The following is a 19,371-nucleotide window of genomic DNA, read 5'->3' on the forward strand; positions in this document are numbered from 1 at the left end:
GGGTTAGTGGGGGACTGGGGGTTAAGCTCTCTCCTAAGTCCTGTGAAGAAAAGGAAGAAGGAGATTTCCCCGTCAAGCTGCTGTAATCAAGCACAAAAGCAGCATTACTGGGCAGAGCTTTGAACAGGTGGGCACTGCAGTCCCAGCGTGTGTGAGAGGGTGGAGTGGACCACAGAGCTGGAGAGTGGAAAGGGGTCCTTAATACAAAGCCAAAAATCCCAAGGCTTACAGTCCGGAGACTGTTAAACCGTAATTCCCTCAGGTGTAGGTTTACTGTAAGGCAGGGACGTATCTCAATTGGTACCTCTATGAAAATGCTAGGTTACGTTATTTGTGACCTACCATTTACTATCGTCAAGGTGGTGCCTTGGAAATAATCTATAGGTATACAAGTCTACTCAAGCTTGGTCGTTCAACCATTTCTCTGAAGTGTAAATGTTGACTTGAACTTGGGTATTATTAGCGTGATCTCTTCTCCCATTCACACGCATAATGGGATTCTGATGTGTTGAGGACAAGGTAGGAGCAGGAAAAGTAGACTCCTTAAAAATGAAATCCCACTAGGTTTGGTATTTATGAAGAGGTTATGGGGTACTTGGCACCCTGATGTGCCGCTGATGGTGGCAGCTCTTCCTGGTTCCTTAGGCCTCCCAGCTCCTGATTTGGTTGTTAAATTAAGTGAAGTCGACCTCTCAGGCAGCTCATATGTAACTGCCCCCAGCTCCAACTGTGTTCAAAGGCCTCAAGGGTCCTACTGAAAACGCCTTTAGTGATAAATTAGAAACAGCAGGGGACTTGAAGGAATATCTCTGTGTTTATTCCAAAGCAACTGTTGTCGAAACATGAGGTGGGGTGGTAACCATAGTTACAAGACTAATCAGTGAGCTTTGTGTGGACCCTGAGGTGCAGTGTATGCTTTGGCGATTTCCCCTGAAACATGCACTACATCTCTGAGATTATAGCTTTACATGAAAAATATGAAACACCAATGATGAGGCTACTTTTTACATGTTCATTTCACACTCCCTCTCTCCATCTCTGACATCTGTTTATTTTTTGCACATAGGCATAAATAGTTTATATAAAAAAAAATTGTATTGAACTGTTATTTATTATTACTAGATGATTAATTGAATCAGACTCCTATGTGTATAAAGGGTTTGTAATACCTTTTGTATTATGAACCTAAGCATGTCATGGGTAGGCTATATAAGTATCTTAGGCTGATGCCATAGCCATGATCATCATTTTGACTAGTGTTCTTTTTCTGTAACATCCAGGGAAGAGTCCTCCGTTTGAACAGGCACTTTCAGGTTGTCATAGTTCAATCCGTTCTTGGTTTCTGTGATATGTCATTACCGCTATTATTATAGTGGGGTGACAGGTAATTTACTGCTGTGGTTTTAAACAGCAATTCACTGAGGAATTGCGCTTCAGTAATCTCACTGACATGGAAGGACATGAAAGAATCGAAGGAGATGGAATGAAAATTAAAAGTGTACTACTTTTTAAAGTACTTTTTCATCACAATACTGTTTAGATGTTACTCTTTTTTAAATATTAACATAGAAATGAATTAATAACAGTTATCATTATGGGAATTATTAAAATAGTTCAACAGGATTAGCATACTGTAGATTGATATTTTACCATCAACCTACTCCTTCAAAAGACTAAAATCCTATTCATAAAGGTTTCTTTTCTGTCTCTCACATAGTAACACACGGTCAGCCGCTTGCCCTTCAGCAGTAATATGTCATGTTGGTGACTGACTGACTGTCAATTCAGGCAACAATAACGCTTTGACAGAGACTGTTTCCCCAATGCCCCTCCTCCAATCCGTGACTCAAATAAAACACACTTAATCATCAGCAAAACATACTGGGTAGGTTTTAGCTCAGTTTTGTAACATGGTTTGTTTAAGGTGTTGATGGCCAATATGACACGTCAGTCCCTTTTCTGGCTCTAAAGCCGTGAAAGAGTCCACTGCTAATGCTTCCCAGAAATTAGATTTAGTGCAGAAGTTTGTTTTGATCATTTTGGATATTCTTTAGCTACTGCACTGGACCACTTTCTTTCATCTTCTTATTACAAGGTTCTGATCATATTACATCATTATTGGTACTAAATTAACTGGCAAGTTTAATTCCTTTAACATGGATTTGTAATTCAGGTATTTGTATCTTTCCATTAAAAATTAAACATTACCTTGGGATTTTGTTGGGCTCTATGATAACATCTTGGTTTAAGAGACTTGTTTATCTCCTCACAATACAAAAATCTATTGTGTTAAATTCATAATCTGAGTAACAATAAAGCTTGTTTTGTCCACAGCGTATTTGCTGCATTCACTTTTCTGCCACATGTAGGTTCATTTGAGGGTCAGAGTCCTAATTTGACATCAGCCTGTGTGACTGTGCATACAGCCCAGACCGCTAAAAACTATGTTCATACACTCAACTGAGATTCAACTCGAGATGTTTTCAGTTGCATTGCTGTGAAAATTGATTAAACATGTGCCAGTACTAAACACAACATTTAAAAAACCCACCCTATACTTGGCCATGTTGGCTCAAATCTAATTTCATGAGCATAGTCGACAGTCAATAAGCTAGCTAGACATTAAATGCAATTATGTCTGGTTACAACAAGCAATACAATCCCCACATGCAAACTCACAGTCTCGTGTTTTATGGCGTAATCAGTGTGTGCCAGGTCCTGTGGGATGTAAAGTCTCTGTTGCATTCCAGAGATGAGGCCACATGTTGGAGCTCAAGGCAGGGAGGCTTTTGTGATGACATACAGGAATCACTGTGATTCCAGAGTTCAAGGTGAACTGACTCAGTGGGCCGTCACATGAGAACGGATCCTTCTATTACTCAAGATTATAGGCTAGTGGCTTTAGAACCCTACAAAGTAAAATCTCTCAAGAAAGAACCGTGACTGATTTTATGACCTGTCCCCCGGTGATATACTGTAACTGTATGGCAGCTTCATATTGACACTCTTTCTGTACTGTATGGGTTTGACCATGAGTGGTGGATTGTTTGTGTATGTGTGTGTCATCTGGACAAAGTCTCTGAAGGATACGGATGGTGTTTGTGTTCCAGGTTGGATCTTAAACTGTAAATGTAACAGACTGGATGCCAGGTGTTAATCTCAGAGAAAGATTGACTGCAAGAAGATTTAGTGGCTTATTCATTTGGCCCTGTCTGCACTGAGCTAGGACTAAATTGAGGGGAGACTCTTTGTTCAGTTTTTTTTCACGTCTGACTGTGGTCTTGATGAGGTGACACTACACTTCTGCTGAATCCTGCTGGCCCCAGAGGCTTCTCTGTTGTTTTCTGGTTTTGGTGTTTAAAGGGGATGGTATCGATTTCTCTCAAGGGGAAAGTCACCCTCCTCCACTGGTGCATTAGTGATAGTCTGCTAATGGACAACTCCATTTTTAACTCATGGACAGCGAGTCTGTGGCGACGCACCAAGCACAGATCCAAACTGACAGGGAAGCGGCCTCCTACCACAGACTGTTATCACCCAGGTTAATACGAACTCTGAGAAAGTCATTACACCAGCCAACACACCAATCTGCTCCGAACAGAGCCTTAAGGAACAGAATGGAGTATAGCAGCTTCAGATTGTTTCATTACAAAAGATCCAGATTCACAAAAGGGTCAACAAAACGTGTACTATTATCATGGGTGTTGCATTTGTAAACTTCATCAAGTGAGTCTTTACAATATGGAAATTAGTGTCTATTTTGCTATTCTAGCTCTTAATTAGGATTCACATTTTTGCTATTCTGTTTGCATCCATCAAGGGTAAGAATCTCTCACTTGACAGGCCAGAGCATTGTGTTTTAATTAGTACTGTATCTTCGGGTCACAGCCGCCTCCATTGTCATCCCAGCTGACATTCCCAGGTCAGGCCGGATTCTGGCGGCTCAACACAGGGATTAAGTGGCTTTCAGGAAGAGTGAGTTTGGAAGTGAGAACATTGAGGTGGCATATCACCATGCGGAGGAGACAGGATGCCTTGGCCTGATCTACTGACTGTGGCCATTACAGTAAAGCAGTTGTTCTGGACCTAATTAGAGGCTCTGTCTCTGGGCAGGAGTAAGGCAGCCATGCCTGAGCTCTTCAGTGGCTCAGTGTTAAGTGTCTGGGCCAGGTGGTATTCATTAAGCCCTCTACTTTCTCAGCACCAGGGCCCTGGGCAGAAAACTGATGGTTGTTTCTTCTCTCTCGCTCATCCAATTCAGCACTTTAAAAAAATTCTAGAAGATTCGATCCTACCGTTACGCTTGTTTACACAGCTGCACTGGGGTCGGAACGCAATCATGGTTACATTAAGACACTGTGAAGCCGGCGCTAGATATGGGTTGGAAAACGTACCTCAATGCAGGGATGGGATATGCCACTGTACTCAAAATTGTACCATTATCCACATTGATACATCAAAAAGGTTGAAATACTGCAATTTGTCATCCTCATGCTAGCTAGCAGTAGCCACTGCAGCCATTTTGGAATGTCAGTGTCAGCCAATCAGCTCCTTGGTGGTTCAACACAACAGTGCCGTTCCATAATGGCTGCTGTGGCTACTGCTAACTAGCATGAGGTCGAAAGGGCAGTTTTCTGGGAAAACAGGAAGTATTTCAGTCAAGTCAAATCAAACTTTATTTGTCACATGCACCGAATACAACAAGTGTAGACCTTACCGTGAAATGCTTACTTACAAGCCCTTAACCAACAGTGCAGTTAAAGTAGAGTTAAGAAAATATTTACCAAATAAACTAAAGTAAAAAATATATACAGGGGGTACCGGTAACGAGTCAGTGTGCGGGGGTATAGGTTAGTTGAGGTAATTTCTACATGTAGATAGGGGTGAAATGACTATGCATAGATAATAAACAGCGAGTAGCAGCAGTGTAACAAACAAATGGAGGGGTCAATGTAATAGTCCGGTGGCCATTTTATTAATTGTTCAGTAGTCTTATGGCTTGGGGGTAGAAGATGTTAAGGAGCCTTTTGGTCCTAGACTTGGTTCTCTGGTACCGCTTACTGTGCGGTAGCAGAGAAAACAGTGTATGACTTGGGTGACTGGAGTCTCTGACAATTTTATGGGCTTTCCTCTGACACCGCCTATTATATAGGTCCTGGATTGCAGGAGGTTTGGCCCCAGTGATGTACTGGGGCACTACCCTCTGTACCGCCTTGCGGTCAGAGGCCGAACAGTATCCATACCAGGGTCCTTAGCTTAGTGATGAGCTTCGTAGACACTATGGTGTTGAACGCTGAGCTGTAGTAAATTAACAGCATTCTCACATAGGTGTTCCTTTTGTCCATGTGGGAAAGGGCAGTGTGGAGTGCGATTGAGGTTGCATCATCTGTTGGGGCGGTACTTGAATTGGAGTGGGTCTGGGGTATTCATGAGGATGCTGTTGATGTTAGCCATGACCAGCCTTTCAAAGCTCTTCATGGCCCCTGACGTCAGTGCTATGGGGCAGTAATCAGTTAGGCAGGTCACCTTCGCTTCCTTGGGCACAGGGACTATGGTGGTCTGCTTGAAACATGTAGGTATTACATACTCAGTCAGGGAGAGGTTGATAATGTCAGTGAAGACACTTGCCAGTTGGTCCGCGCATGCTTTGAGTACACATCCTGGTAATCCATCTGGCCCCGCGGCTTTGTGTATGGTGACATGTTTAAAGGTATTGGTCACATCAGCTACCGAGAGCATTATCACACAGTCATCCAGAACAGCTGGTGCTCTCATGCATGCTTCAGTGTTGCTTGCCTCGAAGCGAGCATAAAAGGCATTAAGCTCGTCTGGTAGGATTGCGTCACTTGGCAGCTCGCGTCTGGGTTTCCCTTTGTTGTCCATAATAGTTTTCAAGCCCTGCCACATCAAATGAGTGTCAGAGCCGGTGTAGTAGGATTGCCTTAATCCTGTATTGACGCTTTGCTTGTTTGATGGTTCGTCTGAGGGCATAGCGGGATTTCTTATAAGCGTCCGGATTAGTGTCCCGCTCCTTGAAAGCGGCAGCTCTAGCCTTTAGCTCGATGCGGATGTTGCCTGTAATCCATGGTTGCTGTGGGGATGACGTCGTCAATGCACTTAGTCATCGGCTTCATCAATAAGGTGGTATCCTCCTCAATGCCATTGGATGAATCCCGGAACATATTCCAGTCTGTGCTAGCAAAACAGTCCTGTAGCGTAGCATCCGCGTCAACTGACCACTTCCATATTGAGTGAGTCACTGGCACGTACTGCTTTTTAGTTTTTGCTTGTAAGCAGGAATCAGGATAGAATTATGGTCAGATTTGCCAAATGGAGGACAGGGGAGAGCTTTGTATGCATCTCTCTGTGTGGAGTAAAGGTGGTCTAGAGTTTTTTTTTCTCCCTCTGGTTGCACATGTGACATTCTGGTAAAGATTTGGTAAAACTGATTTTAAGTTTGCCTGCATTAAAGTCCCTGGCCACTTGGAGCACTGCTTCTGGATTAGCATTTTCTTGTTTGTTTATGGCCTTATAGAGGTGGTTGAGTGCGGTTTTAGTGCCAGCATCAGTTTGTGGTGGTAAATAGACGGCTACGAATAATATAGATGAGTACTCTCTTGGTAGATAGTGTGGTCTACAGCTTATCGTAAGGTACTCTACCTCAAGCAAGCAATACCTCGAGACTTTTTTAATGTTAGACATCGTGCACCAGCTGTTATTGACAAAAAGACACACCCCCACTCCTCGTCTTACCAGACTTAGCATCTCTGTTCTGCCAGTGCATGGAAAATTCTGCCAGCTCTATATTATCCGTGTCATCGTTTAGCCAGGACTTGGTGAAACATGAGATATAACAGTTCTTAATGTCCCGTTGGTAGGATACTTGTAATCGTATGTCCTCAATTTTATTTTCCAATGATTGCATGTTAGCAAGTAGAACGGAAGGCAGTGGGAGTTTACTCGCTCGCTTACGGATTCTCTGAAGGCAGCCCAATCTGCGTCCTCTTTTCTATGCGCGAATGACGGGGATTTGGGTCTATTCCCGGGAGAGCAGTATATCCTTCTCATCTGACTCGTTGAAGGGAAAAGCTTCTTCCAGTTCGTGGTGAGTAATCGCTGTTCTGATGTCCAGAAGTTATTTTCGGTCATAAGAGACGGTAGCAGCAACATGTACAAAATAAATGAAATAAGTTAGAAACAACGCACTTTTTTTTTTTTACAAAATAGCACAATTGGTCAGGCGCATGTACAGTTGAAGTTGGAAGTTTACATACACTTAGGTTGGAGTCATTAAAACTCGTTTTTCAACCACTCCAAAAATGTCTTGTTAACAAACTATAGTTTTGGCAAGTCGGTTAGGACATCTACTTTGTGCATGACACAAGTCATTTTTCCAACAATTGTTTACAGACAGATTATTTCACTTATAATTTCAGTGGGTTAGAAGTTTTACATACACTAAGTTGACTGCCTTTAAATAGCTTGGAAAATTCCAGAAAATGATGTCATGGCTTTAGAAGCTTCTGATAGGCTAATTGACATCATTTGAGTCAATTGGAGGAGTACCTGTGGATGTATTTCAAGGCCTACCTTCAAACTCAGTGCCTCTTTGCTTGACATCATGGGAAAATCAAAAGAAATCAGCCAAGAACTCATAAAAAAAATTGTAGACCTCCACAAGTCTGGTTCATCCTTGGGAGCAATTTCCAAATGCCTGAAGGTACCACATTCATCTGTACAAACAATAGTACACAAGTATAAACACCATGGGACCACGCAGCCGTCATACCGCTCAGGAAGAAGACGCGTTCTGTCGCCTAGAGATCAACGTGCTTTGGTGCGAAAAGTGCAAATCAATCCCAGAACAACAGCAAAGAACCTTGTGAAGATGCTGGAGGAAACCGGTACAAAGGTATCTATATCCGCAGTAAAACAAGTCCTAAATCGACATAACCTGAAAGGCCACTCAGCAAGGAAGAAGCCACTGCTCCAAAACCGCCGTAAAAAGCCAGACTATGGTTTGCAACTGCACATGGGGACAAAGATCGTACTTTTTGGAGAAATGTCCTCTGGTCTGATGAAACAAAAATAGAACTGTTTGGCCATGATGACCATCATTATGTTTGGAGGAAAAAGGGGAACGCTTGCAAGCTGAAGAACACCATCCCAACCGTGAAGCACGGGGGTGGCAGCATCATGTTGTGGGGGTGCTTTGCTGCAGGAGGGACTGGTGCACTTCACAAAATAGATGGCATCATGAAGAAGGAGAATTATGTGGATATATTGAAGAAACATCTCAAGACATCAGCCAGAAGTTAAAGCTTGATCACACATGGGTCTTCCAAATGGACAATGACCCCAAGCATACTTCCAAAGTTGTGGCAAAATGGCTTATGGACAACAAAGTCAAGGTATTGGAGTGGCCATCACAAGGCCCTGACCTCAATTCTATAGAAAATGTATGGGCAGAACTGAAAAAGTGTGTGCGGGCAAGGAGGCCTACAATCCTGACTCAGTAATACCAGCTCTGTCAGGAGGAATGAGCCAAAATTCACCCAACTTATTGTGGGAAGCTTGTGGAAGGCTACCCAAAACGTTTGACCCGAGTCAAACAATTTAAAGGCAATGCTACCAAATACTAATTGAGTGTATGTAAACTTCTGACCCACTGGGAATGTGATGACAGAAATAAAAGCTGAAATAAACAATTCTCTCCACTATTATTCTGACATTTCACATTATTAAAATGAAGTGGTGATCCTAACTGACCTAACACAGGGAATTTTTACTAGGATTAAATGTCAGGGATTGTGAAAAACTGAGTTTAAATGTATTTGGCTTAGGTGTATATTAACTTTCGACTTCAACTGTAAAATGTCAGCCATCCTCTCCAGCACCATCTTATCTTGATATATCGGTGTGGATCAAGGTAAAATTTTGACTATATTTTCCGATCTATATCTAGCGCAGCTCCACAATGTCTTAATGTTACCATGATTGCATTCCATTCCCAGTGCAGCTCAGCGTAAACAAACGTAATGGTAGGGTCTGAATCTTCTGGCAATTGAAAAGACATGCAAACTATGACAATTTTAACTAGGCCCACCGTTGTGACATGTGGGCCCAAGATGACTTTAAAATGCTATGGTTATGAATATTTGTTGGCTGGATTGTTTCACCACCTGAAAAACAAACCTTTGTGTGCTGTCCACATTTTACAATGGAAAGAAAGTACATGTTCCTGAAGACCAGTACCAGAAGGAACTGAGTATATCACTGAGTGAAAGTGATGCTACAAAGTCCTTTTATAATCAAATCTGAAAACAGCCCAGTGTCTTATGATTTGATGTTTTGTAAGATTCTTTGGTTGAAGGAAAGAAGGCTGCTGCTGTGCTCACTAGTGTTTTTAAGCAAGCATGGTGTCTTACAGAAGGATGATAGGAATGTTTGGCAGAACCATTGCCATTGATGGTTAATTTATTATTGATATCCTAGCTCTAATAACATTAGTGATATCATACCTCATGTTCCTCCAACGAAGCCATACAATTATACACCACTATACCATTGGACTGCCAAGTTTCCAGATAACAATCATTGAGGCTAGTTGGTATGAATGAGCCAAAAGAGACACATTTGTGGTGTACCCACTTGGTGGCCATAAGAATGTGTGATGTTAGATCCTAGTCAGCCCAAGGCGTCCTGCGTTAAGGGCGTTGGCTAATAATCTTCAAGCTGTTGGGGATGATTCAAAGACTTGATGAGCAATCAGTGAGGGAGGTAGCCTATTGGCTAACATGTGCAAGAAACAGCCCAATTTTGCTGAAATGACTTTGCGTGACGTCTGATTTTGGAGGAAGTTTGATTCATTTTTCATTAGCCTGTCCAGCGTGCACTTCAGATTACTCCACCATCTGTTTGAAATCAGCCCCAGAACTTGTCAAACTTGTCAACAAAAAAAAGAGAACATTAGAGAAGTGAATTATGTTCTCTGTCTGGTGAATGTCAACATTTTAGCCATGATTATTTGCACCGAATAATTTTGCCGTCTGAGGCAGCGTTTTAGCACAAGACAGCCTTTCGTATATGTATTTTTCTAATTGATTCATTGATTAAGCTTAGCTTGTGCTGACCCTTTCACTTGCCCATGCCAGATGAGTCATTACTGAGGGTTAAATAAAGCTAGATGTTTTTTCACACTGCGTTTCTGGAGTTATTTTCTGGTTAGCTAAGATGGTGTATATAGTGTTCTGGGCAAAGCAGAAAGGTCCACGTCTAAGGCCGCATTCACTAGGACACATTCATGAACATTAAGATATAAATATATTGTGTACAACAGAACATGCGTCTTGGACATTGTGTCGGTTCTACATTTCTATCTGCAACTTTCATTATGTTGAACGAACCCTCCTGAACCCTATTTCAGGTGACGTGTGAAGCAGGTTTTCTTGTTTGGTTTTCCATCCATGGTGAGCTGTGGTGGTTAGGTCTAGCTGTGGTGGTTTGTCACATTCATGGCATCAGTGACTGTCTGTCTGAGCAGCCTGGCTGACTGTGTGGCTCATGAGAAGTACACAGAGAACTGTTTAGCTAAATTAGAAAATATAATTTGTCTGAGGTCTGCTATTGCTCTGGTGCTGTTTGATCACTTTGCATGGCTGTTTTAAGTTTGAATAAGCCTAAATGGTTGACTTCTCTCTATCACCATTTGTAGTTTGTCAGCATCTTGAAATTACCTTTGTAAATCACTCCATTGCTGTCAATGGGTGACGTAAAGACCTTTTCAGTTGTCCATTGGTAAAAGCCCGCACAAGATTCCTAGTCTGTTCACAGATTTGCAGACACTTCATCTTGTGTTTTTATGCCAAAATGTGAAAGGTATAAATAACATAATACTACATGCTTTACATCATAGTGTTGCCAGGTTCTGACATTTCAGCATGTGCAGCACCATAAACCAGTGTGTACAAGAATACCCTCAAGATGCATACTTTGTCATTAACCTAACCGAAGATTGCAACCGAAGATGGTGTTGGCGGTCTCTTTCAATTTATCGTCGAATAACGGGACTTCTGTGTACTGTACATGCACATGCTGTTGTGCAGTTCTGCAGCCCTGTCTAGCCAGGCAAATATAATCCATCTGAGCACAGTTGGTGTGAGGCCAGCCTTGCTCTGCCTCCTCTCTGTGGGATGTTCAGGCTGATGTTATTAGGGGGAATGTTTCTCCTCCTCCCAGCTCTAAGAGATGTGCGCACTGTTCATTGCAGTGCTTTCAGCCATGTATCTAGAACAGCTGAGACACCATCGAAACCCGCTTAAGCCTTCGGGTTCCACAGCTCCTAACCTCTTAACAGAGCTGGCTTCATCTGCAGAAGTGGACATTCAGTCTTCAGTCTCTCCCCTCCCCCCCTAAGAGTAGCTTGGCTATGATGGCATTGGCATGCACTATGTTAACTCCCTGCATACTGTATAATTCAGTGCTTGTATGTACACTACCGGTCAAAAGTTTTAGAACACCTACTCATTCAAGGGTTTTTCTTTATTTTTACTATTTTCTACATTGTAGAATAATAGTGAAGACATCAAACCTATGAAATAACACATGGAATCATGTAGTAACCAAAAAAGTGTTAAACAAATAAAAATATACTTTATATTTGAGATTCTTCAAATAGCCACTCTTTGCCTTGATGACAGCTTTGCACACTCTTGGCATTCTCTTAACCAGCTTAAACTGGAATTCTTTCCCAACAGTCTTGAAGGAGTTCCCACATATGCTGAACACTTGTTGGCTGCTTTTCCTTCACTCTGCTGTCCGACTCATCCCAAACCATCTCAATTGGGTTGAGGTCGGGGGATTGTGGAGGCCAGGTCGACTGATGCAGGTCATCTGATGCAGCACTCTCCTTCTTGGTCAAATAGCCCTTACACAGCCTGGAGGTGTATTGGGTCATAATCCTGATGAAAAACAAATGATAGTCCCACTAAGCCCAAACCAGATGGGATGGCGTATCGCTGCTGAATGCTGCGGTAGCCATGCTGGTGAAGTGTGCCTTGAATTCTAAATATATCACAGACAGTGTCATCAGCAAAGCACCCCCACTCCAAAACAACACCTCCTCCATGCTTTACGGTGGGAAATACACATGCGGAGATCATCCGTTCACGCACACCGCGGTTGGAACCAAAAATCTCCAATTTGGACCCCAGACCAAAGGACAAATTTCCACCGGTCTAGTGTCCATTGCTCGTGTTTCTTGGCCCAAGCAAGTCTCTTCTTATTGGTGTCCATTAGTAGTGGTTTCTTTGCAGCAATTTGATCATGAAGGCCTGATTCACGTAGTCTCCTCTGAACAGTTGATGTTGAGATGTGTCTGTTACTTGAACACTGTGAAGCATTTATTTGGGCTGCAATTTCTGAGGCTGGTAACTCTAATGAACTTATCCTCTGCAGCAGAGGTAACACTGGGTCTTCCTTTCCTGTGGTGGTCCTCATGAGAGCCAGTTTCATCATAGTGCTTGATGGTTTTTGCTACTGCACTTGAAGAAATGTTCCGTATTGACTGGCCTTCATGTCTTAAAGTAATGATGGACTGTCGTTTCGTTTTGCTTATTTGAGCTGTTCTTGCCATTATATGGACTTGGTCTTTTACCAAATAGGGCTATCTTCTCTTTACCAATCCAACCTTTTCACAACACAACTGATTGGCTCAAACGCTTTAACAAGGAAAGAAATTCCACAAATTAACTTTTAAGGCACACCTGTTAATTGAAATGCATTCCAGGTAACTACCTCATGAAGCTGGTTGAGAGAATGCCAAGAGTGTACAAGCTGTCATTAAGGCAAAGGGTGGCTATTTGAAGAATCTCAAATATAAAATATATTTTTATTTGTTTAACCATTTTTTTTGTTACTACAGGATTCGAAATGTGTTATTTCGTAGTTTTGATGTCTTCATTATTATTCTACAATGTAGAAAATAGTAAAAAGAAAGAAAAACCCTTGAATGAGTAGGTGTTCTAAAACTTTTGACCAGTAGTGTATTCTTACTCTGATATGGGTACACTTGTTTTTTAAAACAAGTGTACCCATATCTCCGAGACACAACCCCGGGATTGACATCTGGTTTTACTTTGCAAGTGTTTTTCTCCTGTCACTGGTTGACAACGTTCTGAGGAAACTTATTTGTTTTGTTTTGTCCTGGTGAACCCGGTAATGAAGGGACCAAATCCTCACTACACTTTACGACACTCCAGATCAGACTGATAATGAAAGCAAACACAGTACAGTATCTTAGTACAGTATGACAAGGATAGTTCAGTTAAGACAAGTGCTAGGTCTTCCCGCCTGTTCTATCAGCAGGGATTGTAAATATTGAAATGGATTTTAGTGTTACAGTGGCAGACTCTTCTTGAGGAACCCATCTGTGTTCTCTTAACCGATACATTCTCTGCTTGCTTCTACTGTAGTTCAAGCTTGTCATGACCCCACATATTCCTACATAACCCAAACAGCTGTCTTATACGTTTCCTGATCACTGAAGAGCACTCCAAAGATACTCTTCTACTCTCTTCCCTACCCTCTTCTACTCTTAAGTTTTACAGTTCCCTGTACCAACTGAAGCTGCAGCATCCTCAGAGAAGAGGGGACATTTTTGGTTGAATTTTGCTCCTCTGCTCAGCCTGCCTTCCACAAACTAGCCTAAAAGAGCCTCCAGTCTGGCTGCTGCCTGCTAATGCCCCCTGGCAGTGCATGTATGGCTCAGCGAGGAGGAACAGTTGCTGTGCGGTTATATCATGCCAACTGAGATGGATGTTCCTCTGGGCTCTCTGCATTCACACCTGCTTTCTCCCCCAATTGACTCCCAGACCTGAAATGGCCCTGAATCACAAATATTACATAATGGGAGTCAGGCAGGCCAAAAACCAGAATATAATTTACTGTAGTAGTCTACTACTGTACCAGATCAGATAAATGATGTACCAGACAGATGGTAGCATTGCTGTTCATAACAGGGCGTACATACTACAGTGTCATATGTAAAAGCAGAGCAAAGCACAGCAGGGAATATATATATATATATATATATATATATATATATATATATATATATATATATATATATATATATATATATATATATATATATATATATATATATATATATATATATATATATATATATATATATATTTTTTTTTTTTTTTTTTTTTTTTTTTTTTTTTTTTTTTTTTTGTCTGTGGCCTACACACAATTCCACATAATGTGAAAGTGGAATTAAGTTTTTCAAATTGTTTACAAATTACTTAAATATGGAAAGCTGAAATGTTGTGAGTCAATAAGTATTCAACCCCTTTGTTATTGCAAGCCTAAATAAGTGAATTAAAAAGTTATTAATTACACTACGAAGATACAAGCGTCCTTCCTAACCAGAGCATGTGAGCGGAGTTGAGCGGTTGGAAATCCCGCACCGCTAAAAACCGCTCTGTGCTCACAGGGAATAAAACTGCCACTTCAAATTCGCTCCATTCATTAACACCCATCTAGTTTTGTGACTACCTGGACCTACCAATAGTTTAAGTATTGAAACCCAACCATATGGCTTTGAAGGAAAAGTATTTGAATCAACATGAAAAGGTGAATGTAAGAACGGGCTTAATTTCAAATAGGCTACATGTCATATTAAACAGCATATAAACACTCTAAATAGGTCAGGAGCCAGACAGGGAGCCTAAGGAACGAAAATGAATTATTTAGGCTATATTATTTCAATTACTTCAAGGCTATAGCCTACAAAGAAATGCATTTGCGAGTGCGACATGACAGGCTGGTAGGAACATAAAGCGCTCAGCATTTAAACAGCATTTTGTTGTATTAAATGATTGTCTATATATGGCACATATAGGCTGTGACTTACTTAGAATTAAATACAAATTAAACACAAAATTACTTATTAATGACTTTTGAATTCATTTTTAGAAACACGAGTTTGGCCAGTCTATGGCTTCAGGCTCATGCGAATGTGCCTGGATAGCTGGCCAGCAGCGGAAAATATCCTCTCCACATTTGCAGAGCCACTGGGGATGCTAAACACCCTTTTGGCCACTCTTGCCAGGCTGGGCAGAGATGCAGAGTTGTTTTTATTTTTTTCTATAGATAAGGTTTTTAGTCAAAATAAGCCAATCAAAATGGAAACCACCTTGAATGTGGAAATATGCCAGGCCTATTGGGCCAAAATCAATTATGGCCTATTGTATAGATAATAGAATGAAAATGAACAAAACATTTAAAATATATGATTTTTGGTTTATAAATACTTTGCCACAATGACGCACTTATCTACCCACCTCGTTCCTTTCTTTTAGCATGTGCACGTAGTAAGTATACCATCATGCTTTTGGTATAAGTGTCTTTTCAGATTCCACTATGATTCTTTGGTTGTGGACACTACCCTTTATTTAGCTAGGCAAGTCTGTTAAGAACAAATTCTTATTTACAATGACGGCCAAACCCGGACGACGCTGTGCCAATTGTGTGCTGCCCTATGGGACTCCCAATCACGGCCGGATGTGACCAGGTCTCTCATGGAAAAGAGATATTATCTCAATGAGTAAAACCTGTATAAATAAAGGTTAAATAAAAAATGTGATGCAGCCAGGATTCGAACCAGAGACTGCAGTGACGCCTCTTGAACTGAGATGCAGTGCCTTAGACTGCTGAACCACTAGGGAGCCCAAACATCACCGCACTCCCTCTCTTGCTCTTGGTCCTCATCTTTGTAAGTCACCTTGATTTAGCACCTGTGCCTTTCATCAGTTTCTTAATGAAATATTTAGTGAACTCCATGACAGTAGCTAAAGCAAGGGGCTATAGCAGCACACAAGTAGGCAACAAATGCATGCTTCTGGAGCAAAATTAGAGCGGGCAAGAAGGACGTTTCAGCCTTTGGGAATTGGGCACGCTCCGCTCAGCTGACATACTCTGTTCCTAACTCAGTTGTCGGAGAGGAAGGAAACCGCTCAGAGATTTCCCCATGAGGCCAATGGTGACTTTTTAAAACAGAGTTTAATGGCTGTGACAGAAAACTGAGGATCGATGAACATCATTGTAGATACTCCATGGTACTAACCTAATTGACAGAGTGAAAAGAAGGAAGCCTGTACATAATACAAATATTCCAAAACATGCATCCTGATTGCAACAAGGCACTAAAGTAATTCAATTTATGTCCTGAATACAAGGTGTTATGTTTGGGGCAAATCCAATACAACACTTTAATGAGTAACACTCTCCATATTTCCAAGCATTGCGGTGGCTGCATCATGTTAGGGGTGTGCTTGCAATCGTTAAGGTCTTTTTATGAAAAACAAGAAATGGAATAGAGCTAAGCACAGGCAAAATCCTAGAGGAAAACCTGGTTCAGTCTGTTTTCCACCTTTCCAATTCACCTTTCAGCAGAACAATAACCTAAAACACAAGGGCAAATCTACACTGGAGTTGCTTACCAAGAAGACCATATATGTTCCTGAGTGGCAGAGTTACAGTTTTAAATAATCTGCTTGAAAATGGTTGTCTAGCAATGATCAACAATCAATTTGTAGAGATTGAAGAATTGTTTCAATAATAATGGGCAAATATTGTACAATCCAGATGTGCAAAGCTCTTAGAGACTTACCAAGTAAGTCACAGCTGTAATTTCTGCCAAAGGTGATTCTAATATGTTTTGACTCTGGATATTAAACATTTAGGTACATATAAGTGTCTTATATCGTCTGAAAGCTTAAATTCCTGTTTATCTAACTGCACTGTCCGATTTACAGTAGCTATTACAGCAAAAACATGCCATGCGATTGTTTGAGGACGACGCGCCACATCAAAATATTTTTCCACCGGCACAGGTTTCATACATTCACAAATAACGATTAAATATTCACTTTTTGAAATTCCTCCTCTGATATTTCATCCAAAGGGTCCCAGCTATAACATGTAGTGTCGTTTTGTTATATAAAATCATTCTTTATATCCCAAAAAGTCTGTTTAGTTGGCACCATCGATTTGAGTAATCCACTCGTTCAACATGCAGAGAAAGGAATCCAAAAATCTACCCCTAAACTTGGTTTCAACAAGTCAAAATACGTTTCTATTTACTCCTCAGATACCCTAAAATGTAATCAAACTATAATATTTCTTACGGAAAGAAGTATGTTCAATAGGAAACCGATTTTAGCAGGTGCGTCCTGTCGTAATGGCACAAGCAAACACGACTTTCCAAGACTGTGTCCCTGTACTAAAACTGATTATTTCTTATTCGTTTTTGAAGTTACAAAACTTAACTGTGCATTTATTGACACCTGGGGTGCACACCCTGTGGAAGCCATAGGAATTCCATCCAGGGAGCTAATTTTCAATATGACCTTTTACTTGCCTTTCTAAGAGGATGGTCTCTCAACAACAATAAAACATTTCCGGTTAGTTTTTTGGGGGATGTTCTCCTACATTATTTTAACATTTCCACAAACTTCAACGTGTTTTCTTTCCAATGGTACCAATTATATGGATATCCTGGCTTCAGGGCCTAAGCAACAGGCAGTTTACTTTGGGCGCATAATTCAGGTGGAAATTGAGAAAGAAGGGGCCTAGCCCTAAGAAGTCAGAGCGCATAATTATGCTCTAAAAGAAATGCATCAAATTTTTCTTAATCGCTGGTGATTCACAGGACGTTAAGTACTCATTAATGCTCATCTGTCTAAATATATAGATTTTTGATAAGATATGAGAATTACTTTGATAAGTTAATATGATCAAATGCTGAGCATCTAAATGCTTTTCTTTGCCACAGCCACCTGTACATTTTGGCCTGACTGAGGGGACCAGTCGACCAGACCAGATGCTGATCGCGTTTTGTAAAGCGAGGGCTTCTGGACAGGACTTCAGTAGCTTGCTCTCTGTCCATACCATACCATCCCGCCTGTTTGTTTATTTACTGCTAATCTTGGCAAGAGGCCTTCTTGAGTTATTACCAAGCCAGCCCACGTTGTGTTACAGGCTTGCAGCACTGCAGTGTGTCACCGTTTGGCTTGGCCCATGCTCTCATTGTCAGCGCGGCCATATTTCCCAACAGTTTGTTATGGAGGCAGGCGAGAATGATCAAATGGGCTATATGCTGAGGCCAAAGCCTCCCGCAGTGTTGGGAGTCTTTACTGGCTTTGTGCAGGCACACAACTTCCTGTGTGTTCTAACACTGATGGAAATCCCTTTTGGCTGTTTAGTCACTGATTGTCCTTCTGCTTTTGTTTCTGCCGTGAGATCAGAACGGCAGCCACTCCTCAATCGACATTTCCTCTCCATCGCATTCCGTTCTGTGAATCCTCACATAACTTATTGTTGTTGATCCAATGATGCACCTGGCGGTGATTGGAATGTTCAAGAGCACCTCAATCAGGTTTTTGTAGTCTAGACAGTTTCTATCAGTTTATCCTGATGGTAATAGACAAGGAGACAACAATGTATTTTGTCCATTAGATTGTATCAAACATGCTGGGGTTTTTTTGTATATGGGTGTAATTTATACTCTGTCTCTAACCCAAAATACCACACAGAAATTATTTTTGTCTGACTCTTGAGAAGGTCTAATGCATGACTCAACATACAAGTTGTGAGGTTATTTGAATGGCTGTGAGCCCTAAGCTGAATAAAACATGTCCTCTGTCCTTCCTCTGTCCATCTGGTTTGGATAAGTAGCCTACGTTCTAAGTTCTTGAATGTAAATTGAATGATGGTGAACTGTCCGTCATAGGATCACATCTTCATCAAGATGCTTTTGACAAACTCACTTATATTTTTAAAAGCTTCTCGAAGCAGCGCAACGCTAGGTCAGGGGCATCTCGTTGCCAGAGTAACATGATGATGCAAATCATGCATTTGTAATTCCACAGTTAACCTTAAACGAATAAATCAATATCACCAAAAGGGAACTAGGAAGACTAAAGTATTATAAAAGCTTTTTCTAACCATTTGCTTTCAGAATTAGTCTGGGAAATGTGTTTAACATTCTCGGTTTAAACTACTCAGACATCATTGAGGAACACTGCTATTTATGAAACATGGGGTGAGCATTTTCTATCTTTAGATCATCCTTTTCTGAGGAGAGCAATAATATATTTCCCACTGAATGTAAAAAGTTACCTTGTCTTTGTGTTTCTTTGGTAGGATGACTGGAACGCTATTGACTCATCAAATCAGGCCCAGGCACACAGCAACGCAGATGACAAAACCCACAGTCTGGAGACACTCCCCCCAGGTAAGAGCCAGATATCCCAGCCCAGCCAGGCATCCCACAGAGCCATCCATTCTGATTAGCCCTTCCAT

At 41.3% G+C, this 19,371-nt stretch overlaps 1 protein-coding gene across 2 annotated transcripts in view; it reads left to right on the forward strand.

The window, feature by feature from the left end:
- Nucleotides 1–19,371, forward strand: part of galnt2 (UDP-N-acetyl-alpha-D-galactosamine:polypeptide N-acetylgalactosaminyltransferase 2) — a 95,837-nt gene that overhangs the window by 44,711 nt on the left and 31,755 nt on the right. For both annotated transcript variants that reach the window (XM_029765131.1, XM_029765132.1), the window contains exon 2: nucleotides 19,213–19,303. In XM_029765131.1, the coding sequence (XP_029620991.1) occupies nucleotides 19,213–19,303 (91 nt within the window). The remainder of the gene's footprint in view (nucleotides 1–19,212; nucleotides 19,304–19,371) is intronic.

This window comes from Salmo trutta, chromosome 10 (assembly GCF_901001165.1).
Source record: "Salmo trutta chromosome 10, fSalTru1.1, whole genome shotgun sequence".
Classification (NCBI taxonomy): Eukaryota; Metazoa; Chordata; class Actinopteri; order Salmoniformes; family Salmonidae; genus Salmo; species Salmo trutta.